At 39.8% G+C, this 27,311-nt stretch overlaps 1 protein-coding gene across 1 annotated transcript in view; it reads right to left on the reverse strand.

The window, feature by feature from the left end:
* Positions 1-8,363, reverse strand: part of GDF7 (growth differentiation factor 7) — a 28,798-nt gene extending 20,435 nt beyond the window's left edge. Inside the window, exon 1 of the mRNA XM_075200493.1 lies at positions 8,005-8,363. Within this exon, the coding sequence (XP_075056594.1) occupies positions 8,005-8,359 (355 nt within the window). The 5' untranslated portion in view covers positions 8,360-8,363. The remainder of the gene's footprint in view (positions 1-8,004) is intronic.
* Between the last annotated feature and the right edge of the window lie 18,948 nt (positions 8,364-27,311).

Below are 27,311 nucleotides of genomic sequence, written 5' to 3' on the forward strand. Positions count from 1 at the left end.
GATGATGAGATAGAGGACTGAAACAGCTGTAGCATGGGTAGGGAGTGGTTGAGCAAGTAGCACAACAGACTGGTTAAACAGAGGGGATGTTGCAGGGAAAATAAACTGACAGATAAAACAAACTTTCATTAGCTGAGTATAAAATAAGAGCAGAGTCCAAAACAGTATTCTTGTGGTGAAGCTTGTAGCCAGGGAGAGATGGAAACATCAGGAGTAGAATATGGAGTTTCAGGTGAATACTGACTGTTGTCCTTCTGTAGCCGTGGTAATAGACCGAATGTTCTTCTCTGTTTCCTCCTGTTTAACTTCGATATAACTCTGAATTATGGTATTTAATTTTTTTACACTTATAACTATACACTTAGAGCTATACACACTAAGTACAATGTTGGGAAATAATTACTGTATGTAGAATGCACCTGTGCTAGTTGTATAGAATGATGGGGAATAATAACTGCATGTGGAATGCACCTTTGTCAGTTATAAAGAATGATGGGAAATAATAACTGCATGTAGAATGCACCTGTGTTAGTTATATATAATGATGAAACATAAATACTGTATGTAGAATGCATCTGTGTTATTTAGAAAGAATGATTGGGAATAAATACTGTATATAAAATGCAACTGTTTTATTTCTATAGAATGATGGGAAATAGTATATATAGAATTCACCTGTTTTAGTTATATAGAATGATTAGAAATAATTACTGCATGTAGAATGCACCTGTGTTATTTATATAGAATGATGGAAAATAATTACTATATATAGAATGCACATGTGTTTCTTATATAGAATGATGGGAAATATTTACTGTAAATAGAATGCGCCTGTATTACTTATATAGAATGATGGGAAATAATTACTGCAGGTAGAAAGCACATGTGTTAACTATATTGAATGATGGGAAATAATAACAGCATGTAGAATGAACCTGTGATATTTATATAGAATGATGGGAAATAATTACTGCAGATATAATGCACTTGTGTTAGTTATATAAAATGATGGTAAATAAATACTGTATGTAGAGTGCACCTGTGCTAGTTACATAGAATGATGAGAAACAAATACTGTATATAGAATGCACCTGTGTTACTTACTGCATATACTCGAGTATAAGTCGACCCGAATATAAGCCGAGGCACCTAATTTTACAACAAAAAACTGGGAAAACTTATTGACTCGAGTATAAGCCTAGGGTGGGAAATGCAGCAGCTACTGGTAAATGCACAGCCTAAGGTCAGCATCTGTAATCCAGGTGATAGAGGTAACAAAGGCCAGGAGACACTTACAGAATGATTTACTGCCACCCAATGAGGTTATCTTCTGTCAGTAACCAGAGTCTAGCTAGAAAGAGATGCAGGTGCCCAACTGTGACGGGCAAATTAAAAACGGTAATGTGTTTGAAAGGCAAGTTCAACTTGATTAATATATTCTCCCCCTGATGTCCAGAGAAGCCATTTTAAAATGTAGAAATTTAACTGGAGGAAAAAGCTCTAGAAAAACATGCTAAAGCATGGTGTGCCCGCTATCCATGCCTTAGCACAGTAAAGCATCACAGGCCCTACTGGTTTAGCGATAAGGAATATAGTGAAATCAGATGCATGCAACATGGCCCCAGCCCACGTCTGCAGAATCTGAGAAAGCGGAAGTCCAGTGTCTGCAAACAGAATCAGGTCGACAATGAATGAATTCATAAAATTATAAAAAAAATAAACGTAAAATACAGAAGATGGAAATATGCTCCACATCACCTCCGCTGACCTTCAGTAATGCACTGGCTCTCCAACAAGCTGGTGTATGTGTGAATATCTTTGTACATCAAAGCAGCGTGGACAGTGAGAGTGAAAGTCACAAACAGACTGAGCATGTGGTACATTATCACTTAAACAGCAAGTTCATGGAGAGGAGAGGAGAGGGATTTTTCAGCCTTTTACTTCCGCCGCAGTGGAACGCACATGCGTGTTCCACTGACAGGAAGCAGGAAGTTCGGCATTTGGAACGCACATGCGTTCCACTGAGGAACTTAAGATCTGAGGGACCCGACACCAGGTAAGTTCACCCGTGTATAAGCCGAGGGGGCTTTTTCAGCATGAAAAAATGTGCTGAAAAACTCGACTTATACACGAGTATATACGGTATATAGAATTATGGGAAATAATTACTGCAGGTAGAAAGCACATGTGTTAGCTATATTGAATGATGGGAAATAATAACTGTATATAGAATGCACCTGTGTTACTTATATAGAAGGATGGGAAATAATAACTGCATGTAGACTGCACATGTATCCTTTATATAGAATGATGGGAAATTAAAACTGTAAGTAGAATGTACCTGTGCTAGTTATATAGCATGATGGGGAAATAATTACCGCATGTAGAAGGCTCCACTTTTAATTATATAGAATGATGTGAAATAATTACTACATGTAGTCTACAGAGTACACAAGTTTTAGCTACATAAAATGATGGGAAATTTTTACTGCAGGTAGAATGCATCTGTCTTAGTTATATAGAATGATGTGAAATAATTACCACATTTTGAATGCATTTGGGTTATATAAAATGATGGGAAATTAATACTGGTTGTAGAGTGCACCTGTGCTAGTAATATAGAATGATGGGAAATAATTACTGTATATAGAATGCACCTGTGTTACCTATATAGAATGATGGGCAACAATAACTGCATGTAGAATGAACCTGTGATATTTATATAGAATTTATATAGATGGCATATAATAACTGTATGAATAATGCACCTGTGCAAGTTATATAGAATGATGAGAAACAATTACTGTATATAGAATGCACCTGTGTTACTTATATAGAATGATGGGAAATAATTACTGCAGGTAGAATGCACCTGTGTTACTTTTATAGAATGATAGGAAATAATAATTGCATTTAGAATGCACCTGTGTTACTTATATAGAATGATGGGAAATAATAATTGCACCTGTGTTACTTTTATAGAATGATGGGAAATAATCACTGTATATAGAATGCACATGTGTTACTTATATAGAATGATGGGAAATAATTACTGTATATAGAATGCACCTGTGTTACTTATATAAAATGATAGGAAATAATAATTGCATTTAGAATGCACCTGTGTTACTTTTATAGAATGATGGGAAATAATTACTGTATATAGAATGCACCTGTGTTACTTATATATAATGATGGGAAATAATTACTGCAGGTAGAATGCACCTGTGTTACTTATATAGAATGATAGGAAATAATAATTGCATTTAGAATGCACCTGTGTTACTTATATAGAGTGATAGGAAATAATAAGTGCATTTAGAATGCACCTGTGTTACTTTTATAGAATGATGGGAAATAATAATTGCACCTGTGTTACTTTTATAGAATGATGGGAAATAATTACTGTATATAGAATGCACCTGTGTTACTTATATAGAATGATAGGAAATAATAATTGCATTTAGAATGCACCTGTGTTACTTATATAGAATGATGGGAAATAATAACTGTATATAGAATGCACCTATGTTACTTATATAGAATGATGGGAAATAATAACTGTATATAGAATGCACCTGTGTTACTTTTATAGAATGATGGGAAATAATAACTGCATGCAGAAAGCAGCTGTGTTAGTTATATAAAATGATGGGAAAAAAATCCTGAGTGGAATGCACTTATGTTAATTGTATGTAATCATTAATAATTACTAATTACAATTAATAATTACTATATATAGAATGTACCTGTGTCCATTATATATATAATTAGATTTAATTGCTGTTTGTAGAATTAATCAAGCAATCGCATTCTGTATCCAGGAAAGCACCATTGTGGAAGGGGATGTCTGTGTTACTTAAATTAAGTAACCATTTTTTTATTAAATCAAAGAGACGGTAGTTGTAATTGCACAGTTACATAGGAAGGCCTGCAATAGACGGCATAAATATAAATAAATGTTATACCAACTAGCACAACATACACGATTCAGTGGTCCTGGAAAGTAAAGGCATTATAGTGCAGTGAGGAGATTACATTAAGCGGATGCTACAAATGACTTGAGTACGTAGTCTCTGCTACAGAGACCCCAGGCGTATCATATAAGAGACATGACAGGAGAGATGGGAGGAATTGGGGTGGGGGGGGGGGGGTCTGGAATTGGGATAATAGTTGGAGCAGAGGGGATGAGATTCAGAATGTATACAAAGTATAGGTAGATGAGGGAGGGTGAGATTTAGGGTAAGAGGTGAGTGGAAATAGTTACAAACAGATGGAAGAAAGAAGCGAAAACAGGGAGAGTTTGAAGGGGAAAACGTTAGAATCAGTGGAAGCAATGACAGCCTTCTATAATGTATCTGGATATCTGTGATATATATAGATATATATATATATATATATATATATATATATATATATATATATATATATATATGTGTGTGTGTGTATATATATATATATATATATATATATATATATATATATATATATATGTGTGTGTGTGTATATATATATATATATATATATATATATATATATATATATATACATAAATATATATATATATATATATATATATATATATATGTATATATATATATATATATATATATATATATATATATATACATATATATATATACATATATATAGGAACGTTTGACTTTTTGTAGAACACACTTGTGTGCATCATATAGAATGCTGGGTATTAATTGATATGTGTAGAATTCACCTGTCTTATTGCTATAACATCAAGGGAGTTAATTATTGTACATTGAAAACACCTATATTAATGATATAGAAGGCTCTAAATAAATGCACCCGTGTTTATGAGACACGGTGATTAGTTGCTGTATGTACATTACTCACATGTCTTAATAACATTCCTAAGAGGTTTCATGTTTTAACCCGTGCATTATTGCAGCCATGACTACTGTACTATATTGTAGAATGTGTTATCTAAAGCCCCCACCTCCGAGGGTCTGCGTAGATCTAGTGCCCAGCCAAGGTGTAGATATTATTTGTCACTGCATGCTAGCACTTTGCTAAGTAGACATGTCCCCCTTATTCTCTGACACCCTATCCCATTTATCAGGTTGCTGTATAATTATTCTGGACTACATCCCGATATATACTTCTATATTTGTGTGTGTCTGAAAACGTGGGGGGAAAAAAAGAGTATATAATCCTTATACATTGTTCAGTCATCTCCTGCTCTGAAATTCCTGCATGGTGGAGATAAGGGAACTCTTTGAAGGAGTCATCTGGTTTCATTTTACATTAAATCTAGAAGGGACGGTCAAACATCACAGAGTTAACCCCACATTTTCCAGGGAATGGTTTTAATGCACTGCCTAGCCGTCGGGAGCAGGCCTCTGCAGCAGCGAAGGGGTTAATGTGGCAGCCGCTTAGTGTCCTCCTCTGTAACTGTAATATCATTTTATTACTAGTCCGCAAATATTATCTCCGGATCCTCTCTTAGCCTGATGAGCGGTTTAAATCACTTTATTGCCTAATTTCTGCCTAAAAATCGTGTAATATTAGAATCAGCATGTAAATCAGAGCAGGGGGTAATTGGAATATACTTGGGGTGGGAAATGATATCTACTTAAAAATATCGTCTAGAAAAGTCAGTTCCAGCAGCCCTTATCCTTAATTTACATTTATATCAGGCTAGTAAAACGCTGAAGCAATAATATAGTGAATAAATACTGGACTTACAGGAGACACAATCATTCCTCCATACGACAGGAAACCTTATATATCCCCAATATATTCCCATCTTCTATTCTGACAACAGATCACTAGATCACTAACTAACGCTTTATGACTTAATCGAGAGCAGGGCTGGTTACTTATTTAACAAATAATATTATATATATATATATATATATATATATATATATATATATATATATATATATATATCAGTGTATATTATTATATATATATATATATATATATATATATATATATATATATATATATATATATATATATATATATGTATGTATAGTTAAAATGTAAGTCTATATTACAGATGTTTTCAATAATTAGCGTCTAGGTATTAGGTATTTTTAGATGTGTACGGAATTTTGGTAGAATAATTCGATCGCTCATTTATATTTATAAAGCAATTAAGCAATTAATTATAATGCAATTAAATCTAAATGGAAAAAATGGAACAATAGGTGTGAGTGTTTTTAAACAAAAAAAAAGGTTATTCAGGCATTTTTCTAAGTTAAATAGGGTCCAGTGCATTTAAGAGGTAGTAATATAATATACACTGATTTGGGTTGCAAGTATTCATGTACAATATTTAAAGCAAGTAGCTCAAATGATGTTAGATTGTGATGTTGTAATTATCTATTTATTTATCTATCTATCTATCTATCTATCTATCTATCTATCTATCTATCTATCTATCTATCTATATGTCTGTCTATCTATCCGTCTATCTCATATCTGTCTATTTATCTATCTATCTATCCTGTCTTAATTCTGTTTGGTTTTCAAAAATATTTACCAGCAGAAAAGAAAATAATTCTATTTTAATATAATCCATTAACCAAATATAATTTAATAGCTGCGAAAAAACAAACAAAACTAAACAATCCCCACCCGTAACACAGACTCTGTCTCTGTAATACCTAAATGTAGATTTGTACACAATATCAATTTTGCTAAATTATGAGCCAAGTTAAATGATAATAACCTGCGCTGTAGATCAGCATTGTGTAGCTGAGGGTCCTGGTGATGACTCTGGGGAACAAGGACCCTGCAGGTGTGGGGATGCCTATGTCTGCCTACAGAATGTATATAGTGGGATTTAAAATCCTTTAAAACAAATTAGATGGTGTAGATGGCAATAGGACGAGTGTTTGGATGTAGCCAGGGGCTGAAATGGAAATGACATTATGTGCTGCTAGTGAGGTCACATTTGGGACGGTAGAAGGACACTCTGCCCCTCAGGTTATATCCAGGCAGAGACCACGCTGGTGGGAATAATCTGACTTCTCCACTTCCCCATGGTTACATATGAGGCTTCTGAGGCATTTTACCAAAATCTCAACTATTGCAATTTAAAACCAACAGGAGGCGCATCAGGACATCCCAAATCCCAACCACACAGGAAGAGAGGACACAGAGCCATAGTGATGTACCCCTAGGTGAAATATTCCCATCACAAGAACAGCCAGTGGGGATGAGAACTAAAACAGACCTTCCAAATACTGTATTATATTGTATATATGCTGAATCATGTAACAGAACAACATGCAATATACATAGAGAGTACATGGCCTTATAACATAGACACTAGATCACATATACACTGGGTTCAGTGGAATATAATTACATTAACTATGCCTTTTAGGGGCAATATGCCCGGACTGTTCTATAAATGCATGCTATTAATGAAAATACATATAACTGCAATTATCAATACTAATTATATAATTTAATGTATAATGAAGGGAAAAAAAAACCTTAAGATTCTATCGCAATACAGATGTGGGTATGGATGGGGCACAAGTGCAGGTGGCATCCACAGCCTCAGCTAGCATATGCTGAAATAATGCCAGTATAGGGTTAGAATGGCAGCAGCCTGCTAACAGGTGTGGGGGAACTGCCGCGGAGTCCCTGTGTGCATTATGTTTTATGAAGAAATGCAACATATTGAGCTAGAAACTATACTATGGTGGCACATGATTATGATTTCTTTGAGAAGATACTGTACAGTGCAAAACAAAAAATAGACAACCAGTCTCTACAGCTGTTGGGGAACTACAGAGCTCAGCGTGCCCTGTCAGCCACAGCTGCTAAGGATCCACAGGTTGCCTAAGAACTATTAAATACGTGTTTTATTTATTAAACATGAATAATGTGCCCATAGATTCCCCTCTGTGATAGAGTTGGAACAGAGAGTTTTGTGCCCTATATTTGGGGGTCCCCGGACCTGTGTGCCCCAGCCAGTGTCCCCCAGCATATTAGAGACAGACTCACCGTGTTCCAGGTCCACGAAGCTGGTGACTGTGTTGGCCTCTGTCCTGTCCCGGGTCAGGTTGCTATGTAGTCCTCTGTGGGCACTGCGGGACAGCCTCTTGTACAGAGACAGCATGTATTCGTGGGGTACCACGCTGCCCTTTCCACTGGGCTCCTTTCTGGACGTGAAGTGGTGGTGGGTATCCCTGTGCAAAGTGCCAAGTGTCTGGCTAGGTGGCAGTGCCCTCCTGGCAGCCCCTGCTAGTCCCAGCCTGTGTGAGAGGGGTAGCACTGCCGCAGCCTGGGGGCTCTGTCCTGCAAAGAGCCAGGCGCTCCACAGCCCCAGACACAGAGCCGCAGCCTTCCTTAGGTCCATTTTATCAGTGCACTCTGCTAGGGAATGAGAGACTTGGAGGGGGTATGATGACTTTGGGAACTCCCCCGTTGCTTTTCTAAGATTGTGTTAATAACCTGTAAGAGTCAGACAAGACAGTTTATAGGGCCCCCTGGTGGACAAGACCCGGACATAGCAGCACAGTACTTGGAACTGGCTGATCAACAATGCATCATACTGTCGTCTGGACCAGAGGTGAAGTGTATTGTTCAGCTGGGACCCCAACAACCAGTGTGTCATTGTTCTGAGACCCCAATAATCAGTGTGTCATTGTTCTCAGACCCCAATAATAAGTCTGCCATTGTTCTGAGACCCCAATAGTCAGTGTGTCATTGTTCTGGGGTCCCAATAATCAGCATGCTATTGTTCTGGGACCCCAATAATCAGTCTGTCATTGTTCTGGGACCCCAATAAGCAGTGTGTCATTGTTCTGGGACTCCAATAACCAGTCTGTCATTGTTCTGGGACCCCAATAAGCAGTGTGTCATTGTTTTGGGACCCCAATAATCAATTTGTTTTTTAAGACATTTGGGGACAAAGGTCTTCAATATTGACTGTTTGAGTTGTTTGTCCTTTGTTTGTTTTTAATAGTTTGATTGAAATTGTGCTGCTAGTTGAGCATAGTTATATAATAAAGCACAGCAATTTTGCTGCAAAATTCTAACTACAGATTATCATGTCAGAGTCTTAGTCCAGGCTTGGACAACCTGTGACTGTACAGCTGCTATAGAACTAAAATTCCCAGCATGACCTGCCAGCTAGATACGCTGGAACTTGTAGTCCAGAGCAGCTGGGGAGCCGCAAGTTGGCTACCTCCGCTCTTCTTTCACAAATCTATTAAAACAATATATATATTTCCTCTATTACAATGCAAAAAACGAACAACATTTGCACGTTACCACTAAGAAGGTTCGCTCTGTCGTTGTGATTTAGCAATATGAAGACTTCATTCTAAACACATTTTCATATCTTGTCTCACAGAAGCCACCTGCTCTTCTCACATAGTAACATCACTGCCTGGTCTACTGGCATCATCATCATCATTTATTTATATAGCACCAACATATTCCGCAGCGCTGACATGTTGTTTACTGCATATGATAACATATCGACTATTACATATTTGTGTATAGAAAGCCACATTGAATTGAAATGGAAGGTACATCTGTGTAAAAAAAGCATAGTTGTAAAAAAAACAATTTAGTATCGCTGCAAATAATTACAGCAAATGTTTTATTCTATTAATGTCATCATCATCATCATTTATTTATATAGCGCCAACATATTCTGTAGAGCTTTACAATTGGGGACAAACATAATAAACTAATAAACAATATGGGTAAAACAGACAAAGAGGTGAGAAGGCCCTGCTCGCAAGCTTACAATCTATGGGACAATGGGAGATTGACACATGAGGTTAAGTTTACATTTTGCATTTTGGCCCCATTGACTGCAAAGGTAAAAGTAACTCATAAGCTAAATGGTCCTGTCACACATCAATGTTGGTCAGGGGGTAGTTGTCTTGTGTGAAATTGTGTAACAGGCGGTAACAGGCTAAAGGCGGTGAGGTTAAGAGTGGTTGAGGAATATTATAAGCTTGTCTGAATAGGTAGGTTTTCAGAGAACGCTTGAAAGTTTGTAGACCAGAGGAGAGTCTTATTCTGCGAGGGGGAGAATTCCATAGAGTGGGTGCAGCCCGAAAAAGTCCTGTAACCGGGAATGAGAGCATGTAATGAGGGTGGATGAAAGCCGCAGATCTTGTGTAGAACGGAGTTGCCGAGTTGGGAGATATTTTGACACAAGAGAGGAGATGTATGTTGGTGCAGCTTTGTTGATGGCCTTATAGGTTAGTAAAAGTATTTTATATTGGATTCGGTAGAAGACAGACAGCCAGTGTAGAGACATACAGAGTGATTCAACAGAGGAATAACGATTTGCAAGGAAAATCAGTTTTGCCGCAGCGTGCAAAATAGATTGTAGGGGTTTGAGTCTGTTTTGGGGAATACCAGTAAGGAGGGAATTGTCATTTGTAATACCTAGTAGATATGATGTAACAAGCATGGCTGTGAAAACTTAATCCTGGGAATGAAGGAGTTAAGTTAAGGTACAGTACTGGGTATCTGGTGTGCAATTTTACAATCGTACAGTGTGTATTCTTAAAGGGCCAATAAGCTTGAATTACAAATTCATCCACTATAAAAAAAACAGCTTGCAACATTATCATATATAAATGTCATGTTTGAAATTGTGTAATACATTTGCTACACATCTGGGTGCTAGCTATTGCTTTCTGTTATCAGCTATTTCAGCTATTTTTCCTTCAAGAAATTTAAAGACAGGAAATAAGGTGTGCATAGGAAGACCCCCCCCCCCCCCAGCCCCCCACAATCACAATTTAATCCTTTAATCCCACATAGTTTTATATCTGACAATTTAACGTAAAACAATAATTAGAATGTATTTTATATGCTGGGCTAACTTAAGTAATTTATAGTATTTTAGCAGTCTAAAGCTGACAAAGGACTTAAAGATTTGAGTGGTAAGTGTGATCAACTTCAATCTGGACATATATTACTGCAAGGGTGCGGTGTACAGTGACCAGATCTTACCAACCAAATTGCTCACAAATGTCATTGGTCAATTTAGGGAATTTTGATTGGTTGCTGAAAATTAGGTTTGAGCGCTTGTATAACCAGACTGAAACTAGTGTTCATATGCGTTCTACCAGGTCAAACTATAGCATGCGCGGGAAGATCTAAAGTTTGATTTCTATATCTGAGTGATTAGAACATTCGCAGTTTGTTCAAACTGAAATTGATCATCAATCAACAATGAAATGGAAAGTATTGTTAACGTAAACCTGTTACCTTGAATATATTCTATGCAATATATATTCTATTTGGGGCAGAACAGGGGCCTAGTGGTTAGCACTTCTGCCTCACTGCACTGGAGTCATGAGTTCAATTCCCAACCATGGCCGTATCTGTGTGGAATATGTATGTTCTCCCCGTGTTTGTGCTCCGGTTTCCTCCCACACTCCAAAAAAAAAAAAAAAAATTAGAGTAGGTTAATTGACTGCTATCAAAATTGACCCTAGTATCTCTGTGTGTGTATGTTAGGGAATTTAGTCTGTAAGCTCCAATGGGGCAGGGACTGATGTGAATGAGTTCTCTGTACAGCGCTGTGGAATCAGTAGCGCCTTTGATGGGCTATTTCTATTTAGGGAATAAATCTGAAAAATATTTGCTAATATAACCCCTATCCCATGAACAATAATTTACTATCTACAATCCTTAATTATTTGTATCTAACCTTACTTTTACTGCAGTTTCACGGCAGTGCTGGTTGGCTGTAGACAAAAGATTCCTGGAGGTCTGAACCCCCTCTTTATGGAGACACTCCAATAAAGGCAAGTGTTAGATACACTCTATTGTAGAGCGTATCTAGCAAAAGGTTGTTCATAGGATAGTGCTTACAATTGGAAAATAGATTAAACCCCTAAAAAAGTTAACCAAAATCGATCTTTTCCTTTACTTTATTTAAACAGCAATATAGTATTGTCTGGGAATGACAGGTTCATATTAAAGTGTATTCAGTCCCAGCTTCCCCAAGAAGGTGTGACCCATAGTTTGTTAAAAAAAAACAAAAAAGAAAACGTTTTCCAGAAACCTTAGTAAATCAGTCCAGTGCTAACAGTTTGTGTATTGTGCGTTTTTATCTCGCTCTGAAAACACTTAATAGACAATAGCCCGAGATACATTTCTTCCAGAGACTTTTGTTTGTTACAGCTCATAAAACAAAGAGAGACTAAATCAGGGCAGTTGTGTTAATGTTTATCTTCCATTCTTTCTGCCCTGGGTGAAAATCAGATGTTTCCTTGGGCTCTGATTAAAACAACAACGTCCAGTGTTTGCAAGGATATCATTCCGTGTTCCTCAGCCCCATTCCCGGGTCTGTCTGGTGAGATTCCTTAAGCAATGCGAAAACATGCCCTGAGTAATTTATATTATTGCATGGAATGTGCAGCTTTTACCCAAAATAAACATTCTTCTCTAACAATCATTTATTAGTCTGTTCCATGCTAATTCCTGGGTTGTGTATCGCAGGTGCTCTGCAGTAATGTACAAGTAATGTTAGAGCCAACTAGTCCCCCTCTGTCGGGGTCCGCTGTAGAGTTTATACTGTAGATAATGCAAGATTGGGGTCAGTGTCACCCTTACATTTAATAACTGGAGTTGAAATCCAGGTTTGAACCAATAATCATTATAACATCAACTAAGTCCAATTCTATTAATATAATTGTGAATTTTTCACCTTGAGGGTTCAACAATAAATTACCCTGGTCACTGATGGGTAGGAGCCAGTGGCCGAACTGCAAGTGGTGCGGCTAGAGCAGGGGACCTATCCAAACTTGTCTATTGGGTTCGACAACACCTGTACGGCCCCTGTTACTTACCATGCAGCACACATTTAGGGCAACGCTTTTCAGGGAGAAGCATATGTGATGTTAAATACTTTAGTGTCAAAAAAGACAAAAGTATTATAGGAGTGATACCTTTATTGGCTAACCAAAAAATATATACTTTTGTCTTTTTTAACATCACATAGATTTTTCTGGCTAACACGGTGCTGAAATAATAATTTTTAAAATAATTTTTTTGCTACACATAGGGAGAAGCATAGAAATGTATTTGTTGTTGTTGATTTTTATCTACTTTTATCCTTTTGACATTATTCCAGTCTCCAGTGCCATTGCACTGAAGACTGGAGAGTGACAAGAACACTGCTACCCCTGTTTCTGTTTGAGCAATGGCACTGAGCAATGTCATTGAAGACTGGAGAGTGACAAGAAAACCGATACCTCTGTTTCTGTGTGATCAATGGCACTGAGCAATCGCACTGGAGAATGGAGAGTGACAAGAACACTGCTACCCCTGTTTTTGTATGAGCAATGGCACTGAGCAATGTCACTGCAGACTGGAGAGTGACAAGAACACTGCTACCCCTGTTTCTGTGTGAGCAATGGCACTGAGCAATGTCACTGGAGAATGGAGAGTGACAAGAACACTGCTACCCCTGTTTCTGTGTGAGCAATGGCACTGAGCGATGTCACTGGAGACTGGAGAGTGACAAGAACACTGCTACCCCTCCTGTTTCTGTGTGAGTAATGGCACTGAGCAATGTCACTGGGGAATGGAGAGTGACAAGAACACTGTTACCCCTGTTTCTGTGTGAGTAATGGCGCTGGATCTTCTGGGGAGGGAGGTACTTATAAAGTCCAAAACCCGCGAGATCCAACAACGCAACAATGACGTTTTGCCTCGATTCAGATCCGAGGACGCGCGAAAGTAACAAGCCAGCTCGCGAGCCTACTCGGATCCCCTTAGTTCTGGTGGGCTCGGTTTTCAGAAAACCGAGCCTGAGCATCTCTAGTCCTTACCCATTACCATGACCAGGGCATCCCCACAAACAATCCCTAGGAAACCAGAGGCTGGCGGAGGATCTGCCTGTCTAATGATCCCCAGCATGTTATAGACAAGAGGAACAGCCAGAGATACACAAAGTGTGAACCATGATGACTGGATAAACGGGAACCTTTACTATTTTTTATGGCTGCAAATTTAATTTCAATAAATACTCTTTAAAGGCTTGTTCCACACATTGGCAGTCTACTTGGCACGCAGAAATAGAACATTAAAAAAAATAAAAACCCACTATGCTCCTGTCCTGATCAAGCAGGTCCATTCCTATGTATTATTAATCTTTATTTGTTTTTTATCATATAAATATATATAATAAATAAATTTGATTTTTTTTTTTTTTTTACCATTCCCATATCCGACATCTCACTTCCCAGTCCCTCAGTGAGCAAAATTAGTTTTTATTTAACAAAAAAATTTGCATTTTTTTTGCTATTTCTGTGTTCTGCCCTTTAATCACCCCTCTGACTGTTACTTGCATCTGTGTGTTACCTGCATCCCTCTACTTACCAGTCATCTTCACTCTAACGGTTACCTGCATGGGAAGTGCATCCAGCTGACCAATCACTGCATAGGAAGTGCAACCAGCTGACCAATCACTGCAATGCTTTCTCCTGTATCAGTGTGATAAGCGCTAGTGGCAGGGATGTAGGGAAGTGCACAGTTTTCTTTTATTATTTTGTTTATTTTTTTTTAAACCAATTATGTTCAGTGGTCAGGGGTGTTCACCTTGTCTCAAAGCAGAAATGTCTATGTACTGTGTTTAGTAAGAACTGAGATGTTGGAGGGGGGAATTTATAATTAATGTTGGCTGATCCAACTGTAAAAAACTGATAAGTCTCCAAAGATTAATTTTGTGTTTCCTTTCTATAAATAGAACCATAAGTGTTTAGTTAGAAGATATAAATAGATTAGGATATTGTGTAGAAAATGCTCATCTATTATTTCTACATAAATCCGAATAATACATTTATCACAGAGCTGGATCATCCATTAGGCACCCTAAACGTCTCCCCAGTGCCCAATGGGCACGGAGGGGCCGGGATTACTCTAATCCATTTTTATGTGTGGGTTTTTGACAAATGGAGGAACCCCAAACCAACATCTTGCCTAGGGGTCTTAATCAGGCTCTGATTTAACAAAATGATACATGAATTGGAATACCAGATAATGATTTAGTCCTAGTTTCATAGCTCTCAGACTTCATCTCCTTCTCCTCCTTATTTCCTTGCTCCTCCATCAATCCTCCTCAATCAGTAAGTACTGTGGTCCTTGCTCTTCCATCGATTCTCCTCAATCAGTAAGTACTGTGGTCCATGCTCCTCCATTGATCCTCCTCAATCAGTCAGCACTGTGGTCCTTGCTCCTCCATCGATCATCCTCAATCAGTAAGTAGTGTGGTCCTCCCTCCTATATCGATCCTCCTCAATCAGTAAGTACTGTGGTCCTTGCTCCTCCATCGATCCTCCTCAGTCAGTAAGTACTGTGGTCCTTAGCTCTCAGACTTCATCTCCTTCTCCTCCTTATTTCCTTGCTCCTCCATCAATCCTCCTCAATCAGTAAGTACTGTGTTCCTTGTTTCTCCATTGATCCTCCTCAATCAGTCAGCACTGTGGTCCTTGCTCTTCCATCTACCCTCCTCAATCAGTAAGTACTGTGATCCTTGCTCCTTCATCGATCCTCCTCAATTAGTATGTACTGTGGTCCTTGCTCCTCCATCGATCCTCAATCAGTAAGTAGCGTGGTCCTTGCTCCTCCATCGATCCTCCTCAATCAGTAGGTAGTGTGGTCCTCCCTCCTATATCGATCCTCCTCAATCAGTAAGTACTGTGGTCCTTGCTCCTCCATTGATCCTCCTCAATAAGTAAGTACTGTGGTCTTTGCGTTTCCATTTACCCTTCTCAATCAGTAAGTACTGTGGTCCTTGCTCATAAATCAGTAAGTACTGTGGTCCTCCATCCTCCATCAATCCTCCTCAATCAGTAAGCATTGTGGTCCTTGCTCCTCCATCAATCCTCCTCAATCAGTCAGCACTGTGGTCCTTGCTTCTCCATCGATTCTCCTCAATCAGTCAGCACTGTGGTCCTTGCTTCTCCATCGATCCTCCTCAATCTGTAAGTACTGTGGTTCTTGCTCCTCCATTGATCCTCCTCAATCAGTAAGTACTGTGGTCCTTGCTCTTCCATCTACCCTCCTCAATCAGTAAGTACTGTGGTCCTTGCTCCTCCATCGATCCTCCTCAATTAGTAAGTACTGTGGTCCTCCATCCTCCATCAATCCTCCTCAATCAGTAAGCATTGTGGTCCTTGCTCCTCCATCAATCCTCCTCAATCAGTCAGCACTGTGGTCCTTGCTTCTCCATCGATTTTCCTCAATCAGTCAGCACTGTGGTCCTTGCTTCTCCATCGATCCTCCTCAATCTGTAAGTACTGTTGTTCTTGCTCCTCCATCGATCCTCCTCAATCAGTAAGTACTGTGGTCCTTGCTCTTCCATCTACCCTCCTCAATCAGTAAGTACTGTGGTCCTTGCTCCTCCATCGATCCTCCTCAATCAGTAAGTACTGTGGTCCTTGCTTCTCCATCAATCCTCCTCAATCAGTAAGTACTGTGGTCCTTGCTTTTCCATCTACCCTCCTCAATCAGTAAGTACTGTGGTCCTTGCTCCTCCATCGATCCTCCTCAATTAGTAAGTACTGTGGTCCTCCATCCTCCATCGATCCTCCTCAATCAGTCAGCACTGTGGTCCTTGCTTCTCCATCAATCCTCCTCAATCGGTAAGTACTGTGGTCCTTGCTTCTCCATCGATCATCCTCAATCAGCAAGTACTGTGGTTCTTGCTTCTCCATCGATCCTCCTCAATCAGTAAGTACAGTGGTCCTTCCTCCTCCATCGATCCTCCTCAATCAGTAAGTACTGTTGTCCTTGCTCTTCCATCTACCCTCCTCAATCAGTAAGTATTGTGGTCCTTGCTCCTCCATCGATCCTCCTCAATCAGTAAGTACTGTGGTCCTTCCTCCTCCATCGATCCTCCTCAATCAGTAAGTACTGTGGTCCTTGCTTCTCCATCGATCCTCTTCAATTAGTAAGTACTGTGGTCCTTGCTCCTCCAGCGATCCTCCTCAATCAGTAAGTACTGTGGTCCTCCATCCTCCATCGATCCTCCTCATTCAGTCAGCACTGTGGTCCTTGCTTCTCCACCGATCCTCCTTAATCAGTAAGTACTGTGGTCCTTGATCTCCATCGATCCTCCTCAATCAGCAAGTACTGTGGTCCTTCCTCCTCCATCGATCCTCCTCAATCAGCAAGTACTGTGGTCCTTGCTTCTCCATTGATCCTCCTCAATCAGTAAGTACTGTGGTCCTCCATCCTCCATCGATCCTCCTGAATCAGTCAGTACTGTGGTTCTTGCTTCTCCATCGATCCTCCTCAATCAGTAAGTACAGTGGTCCTTGCTCCTCCATCGATCTTCCTCAATCAGTAAGTACTGTGGTCCTTGCTCTTCCATCTACCCTCCTCAATCAGTAAGTATTGCGGTCCTTGCTCCTCTATCGATCCTCCTCAATCAGTAAGTACTGTGGTCCTTCCTCCTCCATCGATCCTCCTCAATCAGTAAGTACTGTGGTCCTTGCTTCTCCATCGATCCTCCTCAATCAGTAAGTACTGTGGTTCTTGCTCCTCCATTGATCCTCCTCAATCAGTAAGTACTGTGGTCCTCCATCTTAAACCGATCCTCCTCAATCAGTCAGCACTGTGGTCCTTGCTTCTCCACCGATCCTCCTCAATCAGTAAGTACTGTGGTCCTTGCTTCTCCATCGATCCTTCTCAATCAGCAAGTACTGTGGTTCTTGCTTCTCCATCGATCCTCCTCAATCAATAAGTACAGTGGTCCTTGCTCCTCCATCGATCCTCCTCAATCAGTAATTACTGTGGTCCTTGCTCTTCCATCTACCTTCCTCAATCAGTAAGTACTGTGGTCCTCCCTCCTCCATCGATCCTTCTCAATCAGTAAGTACTGTGGTCCTTGCTTCTCCATCGATCCTCATCAATCAGTAAGTACTGTGGTCCTCCATCCTCCATCGATCCTCCTCAATCAGTCACCACTGTGGTCCTTGCTCTTCCATTTACACTCCTCAATCAGTAAGTACTGTGGTCGTTGCTCCTCCATCGATCCTCCTCAATCAGTAAGTACTGTGGTCCTGCCTCCTCCATCGACCCTTCTCAATCAGTAAGTACTGTGTTCCTTGCTTCTCCATCGATCCTCCTCAATCAGTAAGTACTGTGGTCCTTGCTCTTCCATCTACCTTCCTCAATCAGTAAGTACTGTGGTCCTCCATCCTCCATCGATCCTCCTCAATCAGTCAGCACTGTGGTCCTTGCTCTTCCATCTACCTTCCTCAATCAGTAAGTACTGTGGTCGTTGCTCCTCCATCGATACTCCTCAATCAGTAAGTACTGTGGTCCTCCCTCCTCCATCGATCCTCCTCAATCAGTAAGTACTGTGGTCCTCCATCCTCCATCGATCCTCCATCGATCCTCCTCAATCAGTAAATACTGTGGTACTCCCTCCTTTGTGGGACTGGAAAAAATGCTCGGACAAACTTTCCGTGCAAATTCCTAATGCGGCAAGATGCTTAGTTGCAAAACAATGGAAATGTCCAGATCCCCTTTTTCCCTACAGCTCGTCAATAAAATATAGTAATTGGAGTCCATGGAGAAAATTTCCCACAAAAATACCCAAGTTTGGTGCTGCTGGTTCATTTTTGAGAGACCTGGAGGTGCCTGGGTTCCCGGTTCTGGCCTCAAATTCACTTTCCTCTAATTTCCACCACTCCACTATCCCATCCCCTGACCACAACACACTGTCACACATTTCACTATACATAGTTTTGTGTGTTTTCTTACCATTACTGGATATCTATGAGCACTCAATGTTATCTGTTATGTATACTTTTAAATAGCTATGTTCACCTGGTGACTGGTTTATAAATCTTCTTACCTCCTCCTTTGTACAACTGCTACAATCCTGGGCTCTGGTAATTGTTTTGCTTTTTTTTTTTTTGCATTGTGCTCAAAAACACAAATAAAATTCTCAATTTTTATTTTTTTTAAAAAATTGCACTTTAGTTTTGTGTGTGAGCATTAAAAGAGAGGGGGGGGGGGGATTATATATATATATAACATGTTCCAGTCATGGTACTATAGCCTCACGGTTTAAACCAAAATTAATGTAACTTGCAAGTCGGGAAAGGACGATGCTTTGGATTAGAATATAACATGAAGTGGTAGCTGCTCCTTGTCTGTACCCGGTCATACAGCTCAGATTTCTCAGTGATGTAGTATAAGGATTCTCTATGATTCTGCCGTTCACAGTAACCCGAGTCATAACATTATACTAAATATAACCAGGCCACTCAGACTTACTCAATTTATCTGTCCAATGCTGACATGTTCAACTACATGGCTGGTTTTTGAACACGTCAGCTTCTAGTGATCGCTTATGCACCTACATAAACTAGTTTGAATGGGGAAAGTAGCACCTCATCCCGTTTATGTTCTCCCCTTTTAAACCAAGTGTATGCTGTGTCCTCCTTTATGAATGCCTCTCCCCCTGTCACCGACAGCCATTTTGTGGACTGAACTAAATTTCATAAGAATGCAGACAGTTTTCATCCATATTGTTTCATCCCACAAAATGGCTGCCACTAGTGTGTGAAGGCAATGGGTACGCCTTCAATAAGTATTCTATGGTTTCCATGGTTCATACATCCAGCTTGTGCATGCATCTGAACTTTCCCTACCTCTTTGTTGGAAAATTAGGACAAACTAGGCCCGGATCTGCCCTAATTATCTACCACTTCAGGTGAACCCACGGTCCTTTACCTCAGTAGATAACTCTTCTTTTAATCACCAACAAACTGGACTGTCCCGCTTAAAAATCAGGGGCCTGATTCATTAAGGATCTTAACTTGAGAAACTTCTTATTTCAGTCTCCTGGACAAAACCATGTTACAATGTAAGGGGTGCAAATTAGGATTTTGTTTGCAAATAAGTTAAATACTGACTGTTTTTTCATGTAGCACACAAATACTTGATAGCTTATTTGTACACTGAAATTTAAAGTTGATATTTGTGTGCTACATGAAAAAACAGTCAGTATTTAAGTTATGTGCAAAACAAAATCCTAATTTGCACCCCTTGCATTGTAACATGGTTTTGTCCAGGAGACTGAAATAAGAAGTCTCTCAAGTTAAGATCCTTAATGAATCAGGCCCCAGGACTGTAGTCTGGTAAGCTTCAGTTATCTATTATGTATATTAGTCCTTAGTTTCCAACCTTTAACGATTGGCCTCCGGGAATCTTAGTGTAGAGGTGGGCTCGAGGGGGCGGGGCTCCGCGAATCACGTCATTTTGGCCCCGCCCTGCAAATGCGTCATTTTACCACGGAGGGTTGGCCAAAATGATTCGATTCCCGGAGAATCGCATCATGGAGGCTTCAAATCTGCCCACTTCACTAGGAAGTGGGCAGATGAGGGAGAATTGTCAGCTCTCCTGGGGGTCCGTGAGACCTACCTGGAATTCGGGAGTCTCCCGGGCATGCCGGGAGAGTTGGCAAGTATGTATTAGTCTATTGCTCATTGCTCATTTGTGAAATGATCTGCATAGACATTCAAATCAATCCTTATATGTCTTGCATCCAGAACCTCTAGCTTACATCACAGATACAGCCAATATGTAGGGCCATATATTCAACTTGCATACAGCTGTGTCAAGCTTATTAGCTCTCATTAGTGCAAGATATAAAAGAATGGTGTCATACAGCAAGTGAATATCCATGTTTGTTTTACAAGTACAACTATGCTACTTAGCTTTAATATATAGAATATTATGTTGACTAATACTGTGGTTGGCATTATGGCAAATAACAGTCTGAAGGAAATGTACTTTTTTTTTTATTGATTAACGACTGTTTCATTATTTTTAAAGTATGATATCAACATAAAACTAATTGGCACAGATAAAATGTTGTTTAAACAATATTCATCGGCAATGTTCATCATAAAGGAGAATGCTTTATATAGGCTATGCTTTTCCTTATGCAATACCATTAAAATAGCCAGCTCCTTAAAGAACTTAGCTAAAATGTGTTTTAAGGGTTAATCTCCACCTACCATGAATTTAACAGGCTCTTTCAACCCTGCAAGCAAATTCCTGTGACCACACATGATGACGTCGCAGGGATTTGCCAGTACAAATGTGGATGTGCATGGCATTTAACACACAGGGTTCGCTCAGAACATCATATATAATGGAACCACTTTGTCTACGTTCTGGTCTCAGACCTTCCGGCTGTCCCCATAGTATCATGCCCACCTGCTACCTATTTATAAACTGGGCAGATGTGAATGAGTTTAAGTCTTGCGTAGAAAACTCAAAGATTGAATGCGGAACCATATGAATGAACACAATGGCTGAACTACTGAGCGATTAGAAATATGTAGTTCACCTCATTAATAACAAAGGGATCCACAAGAGCCAATCAGTGTTTAGCGATTGATTTCAAAATCTACCATGTAGCTTATCAAATAAGCTACACCGATCCAAACAGTATCCAAGTAGACAGAGCTCTGCTGGCTGCCTGCCAAGGTTTGTGTACTGTATAGGTGAAGAAGGAGGATGGAGAAGTCCACACTAATGTCTTTACAAACTTACTTGATACAGGTCAGCTGGATTCTCCTGCAGATATGAAAAAGCAGCATAACTGTGCTGTAAATTGTGCTATTTTCAAATATGATATCATCATCATCATCATCATTTATTTATATAACACCACTAATTCTGCAGCGCTGTACAGTGAACTCACTAACATCAGTCCCTGCCCCATTGGGGCTTACAGTCTAAATTCACTAACAGACACACACACAGAAAGACACAGACACACAGACTAGGGTCAATTTGATAGCAGCCAATTAACCTAGCGGTATGTTTTTGGAGTGTGGGAGGAAACCGGAGCACCTGGAGGAAACCCACACAAGCACGGGGAGAACATACAAACTTCTCACAGATAAGGCCATGGTCGGGAAACAAATTCATGACCCCAGTGCTGTAAGGCAGAAGTGCTAACCACCGTGCTGCCCAAAAATAATAATGATATGAGTGGATATCATAGCATCAGTGACACAAATGGTGACAAAAAACAAAAATATGTTTGTAAATTATAATTAAAAAAAATCTTATTAGTTTTGTGCTATTGTGTTGCATGATGGTTTCTTATGTTGAAATCTTTTTGCCATCACAGTCGCCATGTTCCGACTTATTACAGGTAGATTCCCTGAGACTTACAGTTGATTCCATGTAAGTGATCAATGAGAGGGGACATGTTGGCTACCAAGAGACTACCGATACTCGGTTTACTATTATGTATGCATGATTTACTTAAAATTCCTTGGTTTGCACTATTTGTTTTCTATGGATATGAGGTATATCCAAAGTGTAACTGGGCAGGCTATAGCTCAAATACCACTTTGGAAAGTCATGCATCTTTCCAACCACGTTTTTATGAAAGTGTATATATACACTCCCTATGGGGGTATAAAATTTGATTCGAGGAGCTGAAGGGATTGGAGGGTTCTAGTCTCCTGGACGCATACTTACCAACTCTCCCGGAATGTTCAGCAAACTCCTGAATTCCGAGACTCCAGAGAGAGTAGGGCAGGTTCCTGCATCTTCCCACTTCCACTTCCTAGTGAAGTGAGCAAGAATTGGAATCTATAATGCGATTCTCGGGGAATCGTGTCATTTTGGCCCACGCCCCGCAGTAAAATGACGCAAAATCTCGGAAGCCAACATTTAAAAGTTGACAAGTATGTGCGAATGTGGTCTCTGTAAAAGGAATTTATTTTTACACATTCTGCAATTAGCTAATTATCTATATTGCCCGCATTTGAGCGCTGATCCGCACCTGACTACCAAACAGTACGGAAAATGGAAAAGAAAAAATTAAATATAACGTAAAACATTTTGCATGCTGCTCCCTGTCCCTTGGCGCGCCCATAGGCTGCCTATAGGGTACATAATGTTGCACTGCTGCAAAATTTTGCCCGGGGTGGAGTTTTTTATATTGGAGGTCCAGCTACAAGACTGAAGCTGTCCCATTATATTTCTCAAATATTTCCAAATATTGCATGCAAAATAAATGAGAATCAGCCTGATATGTTTCATTTCTCTTATGCCCGCACAAACGTTGATGAATAATCGCAGAAGAATCCCCAACTTTTTATTGGCTGCAGGCTTTGTATTAATTACCGCACAAGACATGAGAAAAACGAGCAAATAGCTTAAGGTTCAATACTCATATCCTAGGCTGAAAACATTTGTTTTCTATTACCGTCATCAGAGTTACAATGCAAAGAAAAATACAGTATAAAGAGTATCACATATCCGCGTAGAGCCATCAATCCACTCTCTAGCTATACCGTGTACACTATTCATCATTAGTAAGGACCTGATGGTAATTGAAAACATTAAACATTAGCTGATTATTTATTATGGTGCTATGTGGCCATAAAGGAACCCGTGTGACCATGTTGTAGCCATTTGTTTTAAAACACCGCCATCTGCTGGCTAAACTGATATTGCAAGACTAGGCTGCTATACAAAGTCAATGATATGAGTGTTGATATTTACAAGTATGAAACTAATATCAGCATAGTGGCCAACTGTCCGTAATTTCCAGGGACAGTCCCAGCTTTCACAGATTTGCTCCTGGAAACGTCCCTATTTTTCACAATCGACCAGTCTCATTTTTTTTTTGGTTTGTAAGTTCAGTGCAGTTCTCATTGTATTCTCATTGTAGGGATTTTACAAGCATGAGGATTATAGTGCAGTAAGGTTTATTGAGACAGTCCTGTTTGTAGGGTGCTGAGCTACACCTGCTAAGCAGGACAGGGCGGTACTGAACCTCTGGCCTAAAACATGAGAACTGGTCCTAGTTTTGTGGGTATGTGGGTGTGGTTTGAGCTTATTTTGTGCGTGGTTTGGTACAATTTTATCTCATTTTGTTTTTTATAAGTGTTTAGAGTTCTGGTTTAAATGAATCACGAGCGTAAGGGATTGTCTCTAACAAACTACTCAGGATTTTAGAAGAAAAATGTAAAAGGCTATCTTGTTTTAAGCAGTGTTTCTAATGGTTGGACAGATGTTGAGCTTTTTTTCCAATTTTTTTTAATGTTTTGTTATTAATGGCTATATAATTAACAGGTGATATTAATTTAAATAGTTTTTTGTGTGCGTTCTTTTGTGACTTGATATTGCACATATGCATTGGACGTATCCTGCAGTGTATTATCTGTTAGAGCAGAGCGGACTTAGATCCTTCTTCATCAACAGACGTATCTTTACATCTATTCCTTGTTGAATACAGACATGGGTATGCCGATTTATGTTTTTTTTTTAAAAAAGCACAATGCGTTCGTGTTGTGTTCCTTGTTGAACCAGGCCTGTTGTGTTTACAGTGTTGCACAAGTGCGCCTCATGGTATGTTCTGTCCTATCTTCTACTTTGTGAAGTCATTTACCTAGAACGGATGCTGAGGTTCCATTGCCTACAATATAATAAGGGAATGAAGTGTTGTTCACAACAGAGAATATTGTCTTGATAATTATTAAAAAAAATTAGAAGTCACATTTTCCATATAAAATGTAATTAAATAAAAAAAAACTCCACATCTGTTGTTTACTCATTTAAAATGGGAATCTTGTTTCCTGTAGTAACCCGAATGCAATGTCAATGTGAATAGATGGGCCGGACTGGAGGGGGTCAATACGCAATCAGCCAATCAAAAGCGTCTGGGTAGGGCTCCTGATAGTCATTGCTTATAATTCCACCAGCCTCCGGTGCACACAAGATCTTCACCTAGTAAATGGTTGCATATACATATAGTTATGTGACAATTACATGTAGTGAAAGTACTCTCGATCTCCAAGTGTAAAGAAAAGCAAGAAAACTACATGCATACGTATTTTTGGATGCACGCGCGCAGTAGGGAATTATGGCCTTTGTCCAACTTAGTAAATGAAGGCCTGAGAGTACTGCCCAGCTGGGGGCGCCAAAATGCTGGGAAGTCGCCAGTAACAATGCGCTAAACAGAAGAACCTTGTACAATTGCACCATAAACATTATAATAAAAGCTCTGGTACAGATCACACATAGCGCCTTAACTATGACCCATTTCATGGCCAGTTGCGGATCCAGGGGGAGATGATCGGGGCAATCGTTCTCCCCTCGCAACACAAGTCTACCTTTAAATTGTGTCCCAGGCGCCGATCAAATCAGGGAGGGGGCGTGGTCGTTCATGGACAGGGGTGGGGCCAGCCTGAGCCAGCCAATCAGAATGGAGGGGCCATGCTTATGCTAAATCGCCCCCGCTCAAAAATAAAGTCTAGGTCCGTCCCTGCTCATGGTACATCAAAAGCAGATGAACACACTATTTTACATTAGCATATGTATAAGTTAATGGGCATAACTAGACATTTGTGTGCCCCATAGCAAGTTATGTAAGTCTCCTAACGTACCACCCCTCAGCTGCAGGCCCCCGAGAAGCTATTATGGAACCTACACCTTTGTTTAGGCTGTGTACTACTGAGCTGAATAGTATATTATAAATAACTGGAGTGTTTATACTTAAGTGTCTACCATGCTGCCTGCAGCAGTTTGCCATGTTAGGAGGAAGTAGCTTCTCTCAAACAGCAAATGACAGCTGGACAGACTTACCTTATGGTACAGTTGATTCCTACATAGGGGGCGGGGCCAGTGATGTCACAGCATCTCAAATGACTGCATTCTGATAGTTGTACTTGTATCAGATCCCATTAGACACTGTCCTAAAGATGTGGGATACAGAGGAGGATGCATCTCAGAAAGTATACGGCTCTGTATATTGGCAGAAATACACTATTTTTCCGTAGTATTTTTTAAGAGTAATTTAATCCCATTTTGTGGCCAACTCCGTCAGCCCCAATGTATTTATCTGATTGAGTTACATCTTGGGTTTTATTGATCCTTTAAATTACATTTTAAAGTGTTCTCAGGTGAAAATATAGAACACACTTAAATCTTCTCTTAAATAGTCTCAAAATTAGACATCGTACCAGAAAGTTGTAAGGCAAGTCTTAAGCGCGGAGCACGCACGTAAAATTGTTGCAAACCTTTTGGTTTAGTCGGTCATCTTCAGGACGGTTACCGCAAGCTTGTACTGCCCTGTCCAGAGGAACATTTTTCTTCTGTTTAACGGCTGTGATATTTCCGTGTATGCAGCCTGTATGTGGCAGCTATGTTCTTGTGTTCCTGCGATGTCAAAAACTCTTCTCCAGCGGGCAGATAAGAAAAGAACATGTCACACAAAAGAGAAAAATACATAGCGCAGTTTCACACCAACAGCTCGGACAGCACATGAACAGCCCAGACACATTGGCATAAAGGTCCGTGTATATGTGCATGTTGAACCCTTTTTATGGGGACTTACATAGACAAGAAAACACGTAATATTTACAAATATTAGCGCATCCAATTATTCGTTTCATACACTTACATTGCTGAAACATTGCTACACGTTTTATAAATAAATGGAAGCAATTAGTTATATAAAATTAATATTTCCTAATAAGGCCAACGCCGTGATCTTGGATTTCCTTTTGGATACAAAGGAGAAGATCTGGATTTGTCTTACAAATAAAGAACATTTTCCAAGCTGTCCAGCACTGGGGGATGGTTCGGATATTTTATATTGGGGGGGGGGGGGGTACACTCTGAGGGGGGGGGGGGTTTGTAAAATAACTTATTTATTTACCAGCTGAGCTACTTCCATTCATTTGAATAATCCATTAATTTCAACAGGGTTTCTACAAGCTGGAAGCCCCGTCGATATGCACGGGATAAGATCCAGGCTGCTTGTGTCTGGATGCATCTGTAAGTATGTATCAACCATCATGTGAGCCACAAATCAAAAACATGCAAACGGCTGATAGTGTCATTGTATTTCTTTTACTATCCTCTATACCAGTGTTGGCTAACCTGTGACACTCCAGGTTTTGGGAAACTACAAGTCCCAGCATACCCTTCCAGCAATAAGCTGCTATATATTGGCAAAGCATGCTGGGACTTGTAGTTTCACAACACCTGGAGTGTCACAGGTTAGCCAACACTGCTCTATACCATACATACCAACTTTAGAAAGTTGGTTTCAGGGAGAGGTGGGCGTGATGGGGGGACGGGGCTCCAAAATGCACGTCATTCACCGGGAAACGCAGCGTTTGGGGCACTTCCTAGTGAAGTGGGCAGATTCGGGAGATTGCCACACTCTCTCCGGGAGAGTTGGCAAGTATGCTCTATCCTCTGCAAACAACTGCATGGCTTCCACAGGATTTAATGCCCTTAATAAAAATGTGGCATGAAACATA

The sequence above is a fragment of the Mixophyes fleayi genome, chromosome 3 (assembly GCF_038048845.1).
Source record: "Mixophyes fleayi isolate aMixFle1 chromosome 3, aMixFle1.hap1, whole genome shotgun sequence".
Taxonomy (NCBI): Eukaryota; Metazoa; Chordata; class Amphibia; order Anura; family Limnodynastidae; genus Mixophyes; species Mixophyes fleayi.